The sequence below is a fragment of the Quercus robur genome, chromosome 9, assembly GCF_932294415.1.
Source record: "Quercus robur chromosome 9, dhQueRobu3.1, whole genome shotgun sequence".
Lineage (NCBI taxonomy): Eukaryota > Viridiplantae > Streptophyta > Magnoliopsida > Fagales > Fagaceae > Quercus > Quercus robur.
The window spans coordinates 23,289,358-23,306,537 of record NC_065542.1 but is presented as its reverse complement, the minus strand read 5'-3'; the positions used below and the strand labels follow the sequence as shown (position 1 = coordinate 23,306,537).

Sequence of the window (17,180 nt, the reverse complement as noted above, 5' to 3'; positions counted from 1 at the left end):
TCATCTTTATGTTTCTCGGGTGAAGCTTTCAGCATCTTGTACCCTTTGTCAATCATGACAAAAAGGGGGAGAATTTGTGGTTTCTTTTTTAAAGATTCTACATGGTAGGGGGAGAAATACATGCCTCTGTAAGGGGGAGATGTGTTTCATCTTGTTAGGGGGAGTGCTTACCTCCTTCTTTTTGTACACCGGTCTTGTGACCATGTTTATATACAAAGTCCGGTCGGCATATCCCCTTTTGAATCCTCTATCCAGGAAGTAAGGTGTAAGCCGATCATACCATGCTCTAGGAACTTGTTTTAAGCCATAAAGGGCTTTTTTCAATCTCAACACATGATCAGGAACGTGAGGATCCTCAAAGCCTTTGGGTTGTTCAACAAACACTTCTTCATTCAGGTATCCATTTAGAAATGTACATTTTACATCCATTTGATAGAGTTTGAAGTTCATAGTGCATGCAATAGACATGAGAATTCGAATAGACTCAAGTCTTGCCACAAGAGCGAAGGATTCATCAAAGTCTGCTCCTTCTACTTGAGTATATCCTTGAGCTACTAACCGAGATTTATTCCGTACTATCTCTCCATCTTCATGGGTTTTATTTTTGAATATCCATTTAGTGCCTATGAGATGAACATTTTCAGGCCTTGGAACAAGTTCCCACATATCATTTCTCACAAATTGATTTAGCTTTTCATGCATTGACTCAACCCAATTCTGATCTTGGAGAGCTTCTTCTACCCTTTTTGGCTCAAATTGTGCAAGGTAGCAATGGTATGTTACATGATTGGCCAAAAGGATGTTTCCTTTTCTGAGGCGAAGACATTCATCTAGAGACCCTATAATGTTGCTCTCGGGATGGTTCTTAATCACTCTTGATGATGGCTTCTTTGATGTGGAGACTTCATCATTCCATGAGATGGGAGGATGAAATTCCAGAGGAGTGAGAGGACTTGATATTCTAGACATTGATCTTGTTTCCATTCTTGGGTTCATGGGAGTTGATTCTTCTTCTGGTATAGATCCTTCAACTTCTATATCAAGAGCTTCTACCTCAACATCGGGTTCTTTGGTGCTCGACCCTTCTCCATCATCAATCATCTCTACCTTTGTTAAGGCATCATCAATCTTGACATTGATGGATCCATCACTGTCTTAATTCTCTTGTTGAAAACTCTATACGCCCGACTAGTAGTAGAGTACCCAAGGAAAATACCTTCATCACTTTCTGCATCAAATTTCCCAAGGTTCCTCTGATTATTTAGAATATAACACTTGCTTCCAAACACTCGGAAGTACTTTACTTTGGGCTTCTTTCCGTTCCAAATCTCATAGGCAGTCTTTTTTGTTCCCACTCGGAAGAATATTCTATTGCCAATGTGACACAAGGTGTTCACGGCTTCTCCTCAAAACTTTTAAGGTATTTGCTTGTTTAGTAACATAACTCTTGCCATTTGCTGAATCACCCGATTCTTTCTCTCTACCACTCCATTTTGTTGAGGAGTTTTGGGGGTTGAAAATTCCCTTTTGATTCCATTCTTTTCACAAAATGACTCAAATCTTGCATTCTCAAATTCCTTCCCATGATCACTTCTTATCATGACAATAGGAACCCCTTTCTTGTTTTGTAGTTTCTTGCAAAGGATTTCCAACTTTTCACATGCTTTTGATTTTTCTCTAAGAAATTCAACCCAAGTGTATCTTGAGAAATCATCCACAATGATCATAATGTACCTCTTTCCTCCAAGACTTTCAGTTCTTGTAGGCCCCATTAGATCAACATGAAGTAGCTCTAAACACCGTGAAGTAGCAATCACATTCACCTTGTGATGGCTTGCCTTTGTTTGCTTTCCCATTTGGCATGCACCACAAATAGTCTTCTTCACCTTTCCAAACTTTGGAAGTCCCTCAACTGCTTCATGTTTAGACACTTTAGCTACTTGTTTGAAATTTACATGCCCAAATCTGTGATGCCAAAGTTCCAACATGTCAAAACGAGTACTTCTACACGAAATGGGTGCTGTAGGAACTACTCCATAGCAATTATCTGTAGTCTTATTTCCCTCCAAGACTTTAATCCCTTTTTTATTGATGATTATGCATCCCTTCTTTGAGAATTGAACAAGGAAATCCTCATCACATATTTGAGTGATGCTCAAAAGATTTGCCTTCAGCCCTTTGATGTATAATACATCTTTCAATAGAGGTAATCTAGATATCTCAATAGTCCCTTTGCCGAGAACTTGAGCATGACTTCTATCACCAAAAGTCACATAGTCACCGACCTTCTCTTTGAGTGTCTTAAACGGTGATTTATCTCCTGTCATATGACGAGAACACCCGCTGTCAAGATACCATAAGAATGAATTAAATACCTCCAATGAGGTATGCACAAATAAGCTTGCATGAGACAAACATTCTTGACTTTCAAATAGAATTTTATCTTCAATTTTCATGCTTCTGTTAGACTGACATTTCTTTTTCAGATTATCAATCTTCTCACACAATATTCTATTCTTTCTTTTGTACTTTTTAATCAAAGATTTAGATTCAGATATGCTATTGTGTAAGATGTGATTCTTATTTTCAAAATATTTCAGCATGTGAACAAATATCCTAGCATGTTTCTTTATTTTTAATAACTTTAAGAGTTCATTGTTAGGACACCCTTCAAACATATTCATAGAATCATTATCACAAACACTTAACCCACAATTCAGCATGGTCTTTTCCTTAACAGCATCCAAAACTAAGGGGTCTAGGATTACACTTAGGTAATTAAACCACAGTAAGTGCACCCGTTCTGATACCAATTGAAAGTTCAAATAGTGTATAAAACACCCTTAAACGTTTAGACCCCCAATAACAAAAATACCAATTCAAGCTTTATGACAAACAATAAGTGTGCGGAAAATGAACACAAGCTATAAACAGAATTGGTAAACAATCTAAGCCAATTAAAATCTCATCCATAACAGAAAATAAAAGGCAAAGATTAAGGGAAGAGAGATGCAAATACAAGGACAACACAACGATGTGTTATCGAAGAGGAAACCGATGCCCATGGCTTAAAACCCCTCCGCCGCCCTCCAAGCGGTAAGTAATCCACTAGAAAATGTAGTTGGGATACATGAACAACAATAGACCCTCCAAGCCTAATCTACCCAGTGTACCTAAGCCTTCCAAGCTTCTTGCTCCAACGAGATTGCGCCAAACCTATTTCTTTTCTAGCTTCCTAAATTCCGCTAATTGACCATAACATCAACAAATGTGAAATTGGTTCCTTCCTAATTGCTTCCTAGAACACCAAACAGCCCTTTCACAGTAATGGATATAGTGAAAAAAGGTTTTGGTAAAAGGCCTCTCAAGGATTTAACAATGGAGAGGAAGAGAGTAGAGGAATTTGAAGAGTCTCTTATGTGAAGATTGTGGATGAATCAATCTTATTTTACTCTAGGGTTTCTCTCTCAAAATTCTCTCTGAAAGCTCTCTTACTTTCGTGGGTATGAGGGGTATTTATACTGGGGTGAGAATAGAATGTGAAGAGTCAGGTTTTTCAAAACAGGGCTGGCTCACGGTTTGGCCTTGCGGCTTGACTGAGTCGCGAGATCCAGCCGCGAGATAACTAAACGGCAATTGTCCTATTTTGTCCTGTAGTGCTCCAGCTAGCATGACGCTTCAACTTCTGGCAGGCCTGGCACGTGTACAGCTTCTGGCGGCTTGGAACCGTGAGTCACCCACGAGATCCAATAGCGAGTCTCTATTTTTCTTGCACACTCTTGAGCATTTTTTCACACTATCTCACTCACTACCCTTACAAAAATCCCATCTAAATACAGGGTTACTAATTGTTGAAATACAAGCAAATTTGGCATGGAATAAAGCCAACAAAATGGTTGATTAAATTCAACCTTACAGACATGATATTGATGTTCTTTTTTTAACAAGTTTATTCATAATAAATCTAATTAACAACTTGGATTTAAAACTAGTTCATTCTATCAATTGGGGTCTAAATTTCCCAACAAATTCTCAGTATTTTTTGTCAGCCATTTGATCTAAAGCTACTTGCATCTTATGTACACTATATAAGCAAGCCTTAGAGCATGTTTTCTAAGACTACAGGAGAGTAGTGTATTATACACAGATTTGAAATTTTCCAACCACTCTTGAAGCATTAACCGAAGACCTATGTTTATTCAAAAGATCCTTTGATCAAAGTGAAATTTTTGCATCCAGTTTACATTCAAGTTACTGGTACAAATCTTTCAGAGTTTTTCTTGGAGTCCTGAGTGTACATTCTTATGCAACAAGTTGAGAATAGAAGAATCTGTAGTCTTAAAGCTGTGTGTGGTTATGTTAGTAAGTTCTACAAGAAGTAGCATTAGATTTAGGGTTAATCTTTTTATACACTTCAATAATATTCTAGTGGATTTATTGACTTGGGTTTTGCTGATTAAATCCCCCAAGTTTTTACTATGAAATATTTTGTTTCGTTAGTTTTCTCAGGTCATCATTTTGGTGTCTTTGTGTCATTTATGTTCGTGTGTTGCTATTCAGTTCAAATCTAAAGCATAAGTAATTTAATTAATTACTTGGTCAAGAGTTGGTTAACTTTGTTACTATTAGGGGCCAAAACCCTAACAATAGCTAATCATACATGTATAGTCACAATGCCTTGAAATCATTATTAATAGAAGAGCACTATTAATACTTGCAATTAAACATCTAGTGGTAATCTAGGCATTACATAATCTTAAACAAACAATTGCCTTCAACAACATAAATTTGACAGAATATAGTGTCTTATTTCATATCCTTGCTTGTCCTAGTTAGACTATGACGACTTTAAGGAAGTGCACTTCAACTTGATAAAATCTGAGAGACCTTATGCATAGTTGGTCTAGATTTTGGATTAGCATGCAAGCATGCAATTGCCAACTTTCTGATGAGTATTATTTGATTCTCAACCTCAAGAGTGGGAGGTGGAAGGCGTATGTCTAACAAATTATTCAACAAGAAATTATCCTCCATGGTTGAAGCAGATAGAATGGAGATGATTTCACCAAGATGTGTACCTTTGATCAATTCAATAACCAAAACTCCAAAGCTAAACATGTCGCATTTCTCAATTATCTTCATTGTATAAGCAAGCTCTAAAAAAAGTATAATATTATGCCAATGTATTCATATGATCTATGTTCTATATTGATTAAACAAGTAAGTACATTGAAAGTTCAAATAGTGTAAAAACACCCTTAAACGTTTAGACCCCCAATTTACAAATTAACCAATTCAAGCTTTATATCAAACAACTAGTGTGCGGAAAATGAACAAAAGCTATAAAATAGAATTGGAAAACAATCTAAGCCAAATTAAAATCACAACTCACAGCAGATAATAAAAGGCAAAGATAAAAGGGAAAGAAGATGCAAACACAAGGACAACATGCGATGTGTTATCGAAGAGGAAACCGAAGCCCTCGGCGTAAAACCTCTCCGCCACCCTCCAAGCGGTAAGTAATCCACTAGAAAATGTAGTTGGGATACATGGATAGCAATAGACCCTCCAAGCCTAATCTACCCAGTGCACCTAAGCTCTCCAAGCTTCTTGCTCCAACGAGGTTGCGCCGAACCTATTTCTTTTCTAGATTCCCAGATTCCGCTACTTGACCATAGAATCAACCAATGTAAATTGGTTCCTTCCTAACTGCTTCCCAGAACACCAAACAGCCCTCTCACAGTAATGGATATGGTGAAAAAAGGTTTTGGTAAAATGCCTCTCAAGGGTTTAACAATGGAGAGGAAGAGAGTTGAAGAATTTGAAGAGACTCTTATGTAAAGATTGTAGATAAATCAATCTTGTTTTACTCTAGGGTTTCTCTCTCAAAATTCTCTCTGGAAGCTCTCTTTCTTTTGTGGGTATAAGGGGTATTTATACTGGGGTGAGAAAAGAATGTGAAACGTCAAGTTTTTCAAAACAGGGGTGGCTCGCGGCTTGACTGAGTTGCGAGATCCAGCCGCGCGATAATAGAATGGCCAGTTGTCCTATTTTGTCCTGTAGTGCTCCAGCTAGCATGACACTTCAACTTCTGGCATGCTTGGCACGTGTTCTACTTTTAGCGGCTTACAGCCGCGAGTCACCTGCGAGATCCAGCCACGAGACTCTGTTTTCTTGCACACTCTTGAGCATTCAATCACTCTATCTCACTCACTACACTTACAACAAACCCACCTAAATACAGTGTTACTAATTGTTGAAATACAAGCAAATTTGGCACGGATTAAAGCTAACAAGATGGTTGATTAAATTCAACCTTACAATCTCCCCCTTTGGCTATTCCATGACAAAACCCTAAAACAGACTCTAGACTTAACATGTGAGTTGGGAACAGTTGAGCAAAACTCACTCACACCTAATTCTAAAAACTGTGAGGCACTTGAATCATATGAACATGAAAATCCTAAAACACAACAATACACCATGATCATTGTATGCAGAAAACATGAAATGCATATGAAATAGGCATAAGGTGATCAAGCAAGGATGAAGTTAAGAAACAAACCATGGCTTGATCAAACAAAGTAATCACTACAAGGTAGTGATCACAATGCTCATTCACACTTGGAATGAACACTTGAACATACAAGCAAACAAGAACAATGCAAGTTACTTGTATGCCCAACACTCAACCAATGCATAATACACTAAGTATATGCATCTAGGAACAATCCTACAAGGGCACAAGAGTGACAGTACTTAACCAAAAAATGCATGACATTTGGATAGAAGTATTGATTTAACAAGAACATAGAGGCTGCATAAAGCATGGTACAAACCATAAAGCCTACAAGTGAAGAACATAAACCCTAAAAGCTTACAAAAGCAACATGGGTACAAAAACAATATACTACTGAAGAACATCAACAATATATATATTTATAAAGTAAACCAAGTTTATGAGTTATGAGTTAGAAACAAAAATACACCAAAACCACAGTGTATCAAACCCATAGTAATAATAAATATCAAAAAACATAAACCTATAAATTTAAAGGATAAGACTAAAACAAAAGTATATGTACTCCCCCTATTACTATGCACACTTCCCTTTGAGCTTTCTCCCCCTTACTGAATGCTCTCCCCCTTTTTGGCACGAATAGCTAAAGGCTGTCGTCTAACTTTTGTTGAATAGCTTCTAGCTGATTCTCCATGGTCTTGAGTCGCATTTGAACATGGTTGTTGGTGGAGTAGAAAAGTGTCACCATTTCATCAATGCTTTTCTAAATATTTTCAAGCAAACTACCCACTCTATCAGTTTGAGGATCAGAATGTGCATGCGGAATGCTAGTTTGTGGAACTTCAGGGATGACACGCGAAGTAGGTGTGGTATTTAGAGGTGTCTCTGACTCAGGTGTAGATGGAGTAACCAGAGAGATGTGTGCACTCTTTGGTGTTTTAGAGGAATGACTTATGCTGGCTTGTAGAGTGAACATGGAAATTGGACGCAGACGGGTCAACATTTTTCCATCTGGGGGAGGAACAATGCCTTCATGAAGAATGAACTTCATGATGAGACTGCAAAATGGAATACATCCTCGAGGTGCAGATCGAGCCGCCGTCTTCCTTATGGTTTGAAAAATGTGGGCACAGATATCAATGGGGGCTCCTGTAATAAGATCACAAAGCAATGGAGCTCTTCCAAGATTTATGAAGGTAGTGTTGGACAGTGGGTAGAGAGTAGAGAACATGATCAACTTTAGTGTGCTTAACTCTGGTGCAAACTTTACGGTGCTTATGGATGTGCCTGTACTGGAGACTTCATGATCAGATCCTAGAACTTGTAGAATGTCTTGAGTCTCTGGAGTTTGATCATCGTACAGAGTTAGATCCACATTCTGAGGTCTAGTAATGCGGAGAATATCGGCTATGGAGTTCGGGGAGATGGCAAACTCCTTTCCTCTGACCCAGCAAATTAGTTCAACTCCAAGATCACTTGTATTAGAGTAGCGTTCCTTAACCAGTTCATCCATTGGATCGACAAAATTCCCAAATAAGTTTGCCCAATCTCTTGGCTCAAAGATTCGAGGGATAAAAGTGGTCCCTAAGGTGTCAAACTCAACCACCCGTTCCACTATAGGAGATGCCTTGTCAAAAATGTTTGAGTAGATGTGTGAGGTAAGCGGGGTTCTGAACCTCTCCAAATTGGAGTCTTGAGATGACTGAGATGAGAGTCGAGTCCTTTTAGCAACTGGGGTTGATGGATCATCAGTAACAATGTCTTTGCCCCTAGAGGATCGAAGAGACATCTGCAAGAGAATAGGCACACAGCAAAGAACCAAAAACAACACCACAAAGGACAGATATCAACTTGATTAGATTCAGAAATGAATGTAAACCATAAAAATCACACACAATTTCAAACATAAGTCATGTCAATATAGAATAAGGTAGGTGCAACAAAATGGTGAGAGTGCAATAGAGCACAGAGAAGACAAACTTAAATATAACTGTTAATAAGACAATCTACCATGAGTCTGAAATGCACAATGAAAACCACATACAACCAAAAAAATGGCAGTGGGACATATTAAACTGAAAATTGAATGTATTAAAGTAATACACTCAAGACAGAAGCACACACAAGTTATGACAACAGAAAAACACAATGATACAAGATAGGTAATCCAAAACCACAGACACAAGTAAACTTTCATACACACAAACGGAGTAAAAACCAAAAAAACACCAAACCCATTTTCCAAAAGAGTATAAAAACCACAAATGCCAAAGCACAGAACAAAGATAAGTATATTGTGACCCATAAAACGACACCAGATGAAATCAGCATCAAACACAATCCACCATACCCAGCACACAAAGAGTAAAACGTTTGAACACAATATGACAAAAATAACAATCCAAAAAGCAAGAAAGTAACACACAAAATATAACATATGAAGTGAGGAAGAGAAGACCCATACCTTTTCTTGATGATTTTGAGAAGAAATGAAGCAACAATGGAGTTCAAAATGGGTTACACGGAGCGTTTGGGAATGAGACAGTTGAGAGAGAAGATGAACAGTCACAAAAGTTCGAGGGAAAACTGAAAAAGATTTTAAAAATTGCCCTCACTGTGCAAAACAGGCATTTTTCGCGGTTGAGGTAAGTTGCCAGAAAGTCACCAGATCCACCCGCCAAAACACTTCAAGAAAAAAGCTTTGAAAAATTTTCTAAGTGTTTTTCGCGACTGGAAGTTTCACTTGCGAGTGAGTCGCGAGCTGAGCCACGAAAATCTCTGTGTACTCCTCGTGACTGGACCTTCCACTCGCGAACAAGTCGCCAAAATTGACCCGTGAGCTCGCGACTGTGGCATGTGACTTGACTTACCCGTGACTGAGTCGCCAAAACAGGGCAAAAAGGTATTTTGAAATTTTCAATTTTTGAAGAACAAAATACTTTCCAAAAACACCTAAAACACTCAAAAATCTTTTTGTGCTTAAATCAATAAAGATTGAGCATGTGAAAACACATTTTATCAAGTACAATCACACAAATGAATATGGCATTTATTGAACATAAACTTGTGTGTTGTGTGTGGATATCAACAATGAGATAGTCCTTAGTCTAATGTGAAGCTTCAATGATCAATTCAACTAAGACATACACAATTAGCACTAGATCATGTGACCCATCTCAATTATAGAAGTATGCATATATGACCTCCCACAAAACTTGATAACATAACTAAGAGCTTTACATTTGACTCCACAATCAATCATAACATTTGATCTTTTTGGTTCTTTTAAGACAATCACCTCTCATTGTGAGAGTGATATTTGATATTTCACTTTGATGAGATAGTCTTTGGCTTTTTGAATAAACATTCACATAAATTTTTGGTCGCTTTTCCTTTTTCCTAGTCAAATACTAGTATGTGCGACAAGTTTTTGCGGCTTAATATCTCTTTTCATTTGGAGATTTACATTTGGTGAGCTCTTTTTAGCAAAAAAAAAAAAAAAAAAAAAAAAAAGTGGGAAGATATATAGGCACAAGTCTATGCAAGTCTCAAGATCAACATAACCGTTCACTAATCATTCATGACAAGTTTAAAGATCTATTTACAACAGTCACATAGATTTCAAGATTTCTTCCACCATGATAAGAGTGCAAAGAAACAAGCTACGCTCGAAAATGCACAAAGCCATTAGCACAAAGGTACAAGGCAAAATAAGTTTTGAGACAAAACTTCAACAATGTCGATCAAACTTTTTGATTTTCTACTTTTTATGTGATTTTTTGGATTTTTGACACATAAGAAGGAAATGATTGATCAAAAACAAAAAAAATAAATGATAAGGAATAAACGATAGAATGCAAAAATAAATAAACACAATACAACCCACACAATTAAAAGGCAAACAACCAAACTAAGTCATAAAGCATAGGAAGAATTGATGCACGGATATGTTGTAATGCTTATGCATGAGTACCCTTTTTCACCCACACGTCACTCGCGTTTGGGGTGATTTTCCTTATAGGATTGGGTATGAGAGTTAGGGCTTTCAAACCTTCGTGTGAAGCTCTCCAAGCAGTTGGTGAAAGCACCAATCATCTTCATCAAGTCCATCATTCTGGTATCACTACTTTGATCTCTTGATGGTTCAACAGCCCAATTTCTTCTGTCATTTCTAGGTCCTCGTGACCTTGGAGCAGTTGCATTATTCAGTGATCTCAGCTTTTGACAATTTGGCTAAGTATGCTCTTGAAGTCCACAATGATGACACACATAGTTCGATCTAGGACCTTTTTATGGTCGAGACGAGACTTGGCTCGGGATTCAGACCTACCCACAGATTGATTACATGGATTCAACAACCGTTCGTTCCCCACATTCCTCTTCTCCTCTATCTTGGGCTTCTCAGCAGTAGGGCCAACATCAACTGATTCTTTGGCCTTTATAAACTTCACTTCTTTAGTGATATTGCCAGATGAGCTACTTCCTCCGGTATATCCCAATCCGGATTTTTCTGAAAAGCTCTTTTGAGATAAAATAACATCATCTAGCTTCTTGGTGGTGACCCTCTCTATTTTAGCATTTGCTTGCACAACCTCTTGCTCAAGAAATCTCACTTTTGTGTAAGCTTCTGACAGCTCACCATTCAGTGTTTCTATCTCACATGTGGCCTCCCTATATCGAATTAGGAGACTTTTATAGTCCTTCTCTACCTTCTTCATTTTTCTCACAACTGCCTTGGCCACCTTTGTGTACTCACCCGACTTCTCTAGGAGTGAGTTATAATTCTCTTGAAGATTGGCTGTGCTTTCATCTTCTTCAGTATCTGATTCTTCAACAACTCCCAATGATTCTTCATCACTATGTTCTCCAAGTTCTCGTACAAGCAGATTCAACTCGTTTGAAGACTCAACATGGGCAATAGTCATAAAAGCTGAATAATTCCCCTCTCCATCACAGCTTTCCTCAGAATCTGAGTCGGATGAATCCGAGTCACTCAATGTTGTGGCATACACTTTACCTTTCGATTTCAAATAATTCAGATATTCTTTCTTAAAGTGTCCATGCCCGTTGCATTCAAAACAAGTGACACCTTGTGTAGATTGGGATTCTTTTCTATCTTTCTTTTTGAATTCTCTTTTCTCCCTTCCTGAACTTTGGAATTTTCCTTTATCACCAAATTTGCCATTATTCTTGAATTTCAAGAATTTTTGAAAATTTTTTACAAGGTATGCAACATCTTTGTCAACCATATCTTCTTCCGATGAGTCATGGACTTCCACCTTCTCATTAATGGTCTTAAGAGCAAGAGATTTGTTTTTCCGTTGATTGAGCAGCGACATTTCACAAGTTTGAAGAGAACCAATCAGCTCTTAGACTTTGATGTCATCAAGGTCCTTGCTCTCTTCAATCGCTGTCACTTTCGCACGAAAACTTTCTGGCAATGATCGAAGGATCTTCTTTACAATTTTAGAATCCTCCGTTTTCTCTCCCAGATTGAACTTGTTTACAATCACCTCATTCAGCTTGCTATAGAAAGAGTTAAAGGACTCATCCTCACTCATTTTTAGCTCCTCAAACCGAGTGGTTAGCATCTGCAGCTTGGTATCTTTTACTTTCTTCGTGCCTTTGTAAGTGGTCTCTAATATCTCCCACGCTTCTTTGGCAATGGTAATGTGAGAGATCCTATGAAATTCATCTGGAGACACACCACAGAAAATAGCATTGAGTGCTTTACTGTTAGCATTAGATGCAGCGAGTGCTGCCTTATCCCATGTGGATTTGGTTGCCTCAGGTTTGGTCCAACCTATCTCAACTGCATCCCAAACAAATTCATCAATGGAACACAGAAATGCTCTCATGCGAACCTTCCAAAAAGCATAATTACTACCATCAAAATATGGAGGTGCATTTAGGGATTGAGATCGATCCATCTCAATAGGGAGTCAAGGATCACACTATGGTAATGATACCACTAGAAGTGTACCTGCTCTAATACCAATTGAAAGTTCAAATAGTGTAAAAACACCCTTGAACGTTTAGACCCCCAATTTACAAATTAACTAATTCAAGCTTTATGTCAAACAACTAGTGTGCGAAAAATGAACAAAAACTATAAAACAGAATTGGAAAACAATCAAAGCCAAATTAAAATCACAACCCACAGCAGATAATAAAAGGCAAAGATAAAAGGGAAAGAAGATGCAAACACAAGGACAACGCATGATGTGTTATCGAAGAGGAAACCGAAGCCCTCGGCGTAAAACCTCTCCGCCGCCCTCCAAGCGGTAAGTAATCCACTAGAAAATGTAGTTGGGATACATGGACAGTAATAGACCCTCAAAGCCTAATCTACCCAGTGCACCTAAGCCCTCCAAGCTTCTTGCTCCAATGAGGTTGCACCGAACCTATTTCTTTTCTAGCTTCCCGGATTTCGCTACTTGACCATAGCATCAACCAATGTAAATTGGTTCCTTCCTAATTGCTTCCCAGAACACCAAACAGCCCTCTCACAGCAATGGATATGGTGAGAAAAGGTTTTGGTAAAATGCCTCTCAAGGGTTTAACAATGGAGAGGAAGAGAGTTGAGGAATTTGAAGAGACTCTTATGTAAAGATTGTAGATGAATCAATCTTGTTTTACTCTGGGGTTTCTCTCTCAAAATTCTCTCTGGAAGCTCTCTTTCTTTTGTGGGTATAAGGGGTATTTATACTAGGGTGAGAAAAGAATGTGAAACGTCAGGATTTTCAAAACAGGGTGGCTCGCGGCTTGGCCTCTCGGCTTGACTGAGTCGCGAGATCCAGCCGCGCAGTAACAGAACGGCCAGTTGTCCTATTTTGTCCTGTAGTGCTCTAGCTAGCATGACGCTTCAACTTCTGGCATGCTTGGCACGTGTGCTGCTTCTGGCGGCTTGCAACAGCGAGTCACCCTCGAGATCCAGCCGCGAGACTCTGTTTTTTGCACACTCTTGAGCATTCAATCACTCTATCTCACTGACTACCCTTACAACAAACCCACCTAAATACAGGGTTATTAATTGCTGAAATACAAGCAAATTTGGCATGGAATAAAGCCAACAAGATGGTTGATTAAATTCAACCTTACATACATTACTTGGTGCAACATATCCATATGCGCCGGCAAGTGAAGTCCAATTGGATGAGTCTTGATTAAGAATCTTAGCTATGCCAAAGTCTGAAACATGAACCTCGTACTCTAAATCCAGCAAAACATTTTTGCTTGATATGTCCCTATGAACAATTGGTGGTGAAAAATCATGGTGCATGTAAGACAAAGCGTGAGCCACACCTTTGATGATATTCATCCTCTTATTCCAATCCAATTCTTTAGCTCCTCCATTGTTGCTCAAAATTGAGGCCAACTTACCCTTTTCAAGGTACTCGTAAATTAAAATCGAGAAACGTGAATGTGAACAAAAGCCATGCAATTTTACAATATTTCAATGCCGGATTTCTATTAATGCACTTATCTCATTTAAGAACTCTTTTTGTTGTGAAATATTACCATCACACATGGATGTGATTTTCTTAACTGCAAATGTGTCTCCAAATATTAGATGGGCTTTATAGACGGTTCCATATCCTCCTTCCCCAATGCAAAACTTAGCATCAAAACCCTAGGTTGCATCAAAGACTTCATGGTACATTGTTCTTCCATCAAAAGTTGATATTGTGAACACTTCTTCCTTGTCCGTGTATGTGTTTTGATTTTCTTGTGGATTTTGCCCTTTTCCTTTTAAAATGAAGAATATTCCTAGGAATAACAATACAAGTGAAATTGTTCCTAACAGAGGGAAAATTATTTTATTTCCCTTCTCTGAGATATGCCTTGCCTCACAAGGTTGCAATCCCGTAACGTTTCCACACAATCTTTATTGCCTTGTAATACTTCAACGTGAGCATCATGAAATGCTCGGCTATTGGGAAGAGGACCCTCTAACTCATTGTAGGATATGTCAACAGACGACAAGCCATGTATCTTTTCGAAAGTAGCTAGAATGAAACCTGAGAAGTTATTGTGGGATACATTCAACAACTCCAAGATTGCTAATTTGTGTAGTTATCTCTCCTTCGAGTGAGTTAAGGCTCAAATCTAGCTGGGACAAATGAGCTAATTCATACATTTGGACTGGAATGTTAAGGATAAACTTGTTGTTGCTCATATTTAAGTAATGTAGTTTCAAAAGGCTCCCTATATTTCTTAGGATTGCCTTGCCAAACCTATTAGTGGATAAATCCAGATACTCAAGATTTATAAATGACCCAAGCTCCAAGGGTAAACCACCATAAAGTTTATTGCCATTCAACATCAGCTTTCACAAAGAAGTCAACTTTCTAAATTCCTTTGGAACCTCCCTAACCAAGTGGTTAGAAGAAAGATCAAGTAATTGGAGTTGAACTAAGTCTCCAATTTCAAGTGGTATGTGACCAGAAATATTGTTCCCAACAATCTTTAGAGTGGCTAGTTGTGTGCACTTGCCTCGGTTGTGTGAGATTTCACCATAAAATCTATTGTAACTCAAGTCCATGTACTGTAGGTTTTTGTAGACACCAAAATCTTCAGATATATTTCCAAAGATTTGGTTTCTTTCAAGGCGGACTCTAATTAAGTTTCTACAGTTTCTCAAGGTTTTTGGTATTGGAATCGTGATATCGTTGTTGTCTGCCCTTAGTAATTGGAGAGACCCACTATGGCATAAGTTTTGAGGCAAAAAGCTAGTGAAGTGGTTGGCATCCAGCAGCAGAGCAATCAACTTCATTAAGTTTCTGATCCCTGGCGGAATGGGACCAGAAAGTTAGTTATCACAGAGGTATAAAGCTTTTAAGCCACTAAACCTACCAAAGGAAATTGGAATATTACCATTCAATCGATTTCTACTCAACTCAAGTTTCCTAATTCTTTAGGAATGGTACCAGAAAGTTGATTGCTGTACAAGTGTAAAACAGTTAAGTTTCTACGAGAACCTAAAGATGTGGGAATTGAGGCAGAAGATGATTTGTTTCAAGGCTTAAAAATATGAGAGACTTCAGATTTCCAATTTCTAGGGGGATGGAGCCAGAGAGCTGGTTTTGGTTCATATGCAACAATGCTAGCTTTTCAAATTTTGCAATACTATATGGGATGGGACCTTTGAAATTGTTGTTACTTAAGTCAAGTTCAACTAAATTGGTAAGGTTTCCAATTTGTGGAGGAATGGAACCAGAAAGTTGATTATCATAGAGGTACAAATAAGCCAAGTTGCTTAAATTACCTGAAGATATAGGAATGGAACATGAAAAGAAATTACTATTGAGAGAAAAGTCAGTCAAATAGCTCAAATTACCTAATGAAGCAGGAATGCATCCATAGAAATTGTTGGCGTACAAAGAAAGGTCATTAAGAGACTTAAAATGACCTATTTCTAGAGGAATTGAGTCGCTTAACTGATTTTTAGCGAGATGCAAGACCTCAAGGTTGATCAGTAGTCCAATCTGGGGTGGTATTTTCCCCGATAAGTTATTAAAGGATAGATCAAGATATATGAGTTTAGACAGGTAACTAATATCAATAGGAACTGTATTAAAGAGTTCATTCATGCTGAGGTCAACAAATGAAAGATCAGGGAGTAACAAGAATGAAAATTCATGGAGAGTACCTTTCAAGCTTGAGTTAGTCAGGTTTAATCTAATAACACTTCCTGCATGGTTGCAAGAAACACTGAACCAACTACATGGATTTGAGCTTGCATTTTGAGTGGTGGAAGAATTGGTTGCATTATTATTAGGAAGGAGAGTCCATGAAGGCAGGAGTGACTGGTTTTTATTTTGAAGACTGGCTTTCCAAATGAGAAGAGCATTTGTCTCGGTTTCTTTATTCACGTAAACAGAATTAGAAATAAAGGAAAAATGTAACAGGGCCAACACAAATAGAGAAACGGGGGAAAATACTTTTTTGAAGCTAGTGAATGCCATTGTTTTTCTAAAGCTAGTGAAAATTATGGATATGATTCAGTATCTCTGTTTATCAATTTTCATCATTCTCTTTCTTTAAATACCAATCAAGTCAAGTGTTGTCCTTAATGGGAAGAGAAGGGTTTCAACATGATTATTGACTTTAGAAAGGGCAGAGCTAAGAATATTTGTTTGAGGACCAAGTTACGGTATTAATATATTTATCAAAACAATCCCACATACATATATACACACACTTGTGCTTTTTTATTATATACACATATTTTTTTTATTTGATAAGTTATATATATACACATACCCAACAAAAAAAAAAGTTTAGTATTTTTAATCAAAATTATGTTTGATCGCGATATTTCATAAAATAAAACTTATTTTTACCATTTTTATAGTGAAATTCTTAAAAAGTTTCATTTTTCATTCCAAATTATTAAATTTTATACTAAAGTAATTGAAAAATCTTTTAATTGAACAAATGAAATTTTCAAAAACATGAATTATCCAAAACTTGAAAGAATAAGTTAGGTTTCAAACATATTTGAAGTCATTTTACTCTAACTCATTATATAGAAACTAAATATACATTTCATGTGTAGTTTTTATGACATGATTTTTTTAATGAGTTAATAACTTGTTAATTGTTACATTGAAAAAAATAAATCCAAACATGTTTGGTGCAAACTCTTTTATGCATC

General features: G+C 37.5%; 1 protein-coding gene across 1 annotated transcript; it reads right to left on the bottom strand.

Moving 5' to 3' along the window:
• Window positions 1-4,863: 4,863 nt before the first annotated feature.
• LOC126700861 (MDIS1-interacting receptor like kinase 2-like) lies at window positions 4,864-16,113 on the bottom strand. Its single transcript, XM_050399039.1, has 6 exons — window positions 15,861-16,113; window positions 15,563-15,788; window positions 13,626-13,767; window positions 8,127-8,309; window positions 7,580-8,015; window positions 4,864-5,156 (listed from the first exon to the last, which is right to left on the bottom strand). Exons 1-6 carry the CDS (start codon window positions 16,111-16,113, stop codon window positions 4,864-4,866), a joined length of 1,533 nt encoding a protein of 510 aa, XP_050254996.1.
• Window positions 16,114-17,180: the final 1,067 nt, after the last annotated feature.

What these genes read in the sequence shown, in the direction of transcription:
- LOC126700861 (XM_050399039.1), bottom strand. Translation starts at nt 16,113, where the DNA reads ATGAATGAACTCTTTAATACAGTTCCTATTGATATTAGTTACCTGTCT. An exon ending in CTAGAAATTGGAAATCTGAA is followed by an intron (nt 13,768 to 15,562) that starts GTCTCTCATATT and finishes AATTGTTCATAG; the next exon opens with GGACATATCAAGCAAAAATG. An exon ending in GATATGTTGCACCAAGTAAT is followed by an intron (nt 8,310 to 13,625) that starts GTATGTAAGGTT and finishes ATTCTCTTGCAG; the next exon opens with ATGTCTCTTCGATCCTCTAG.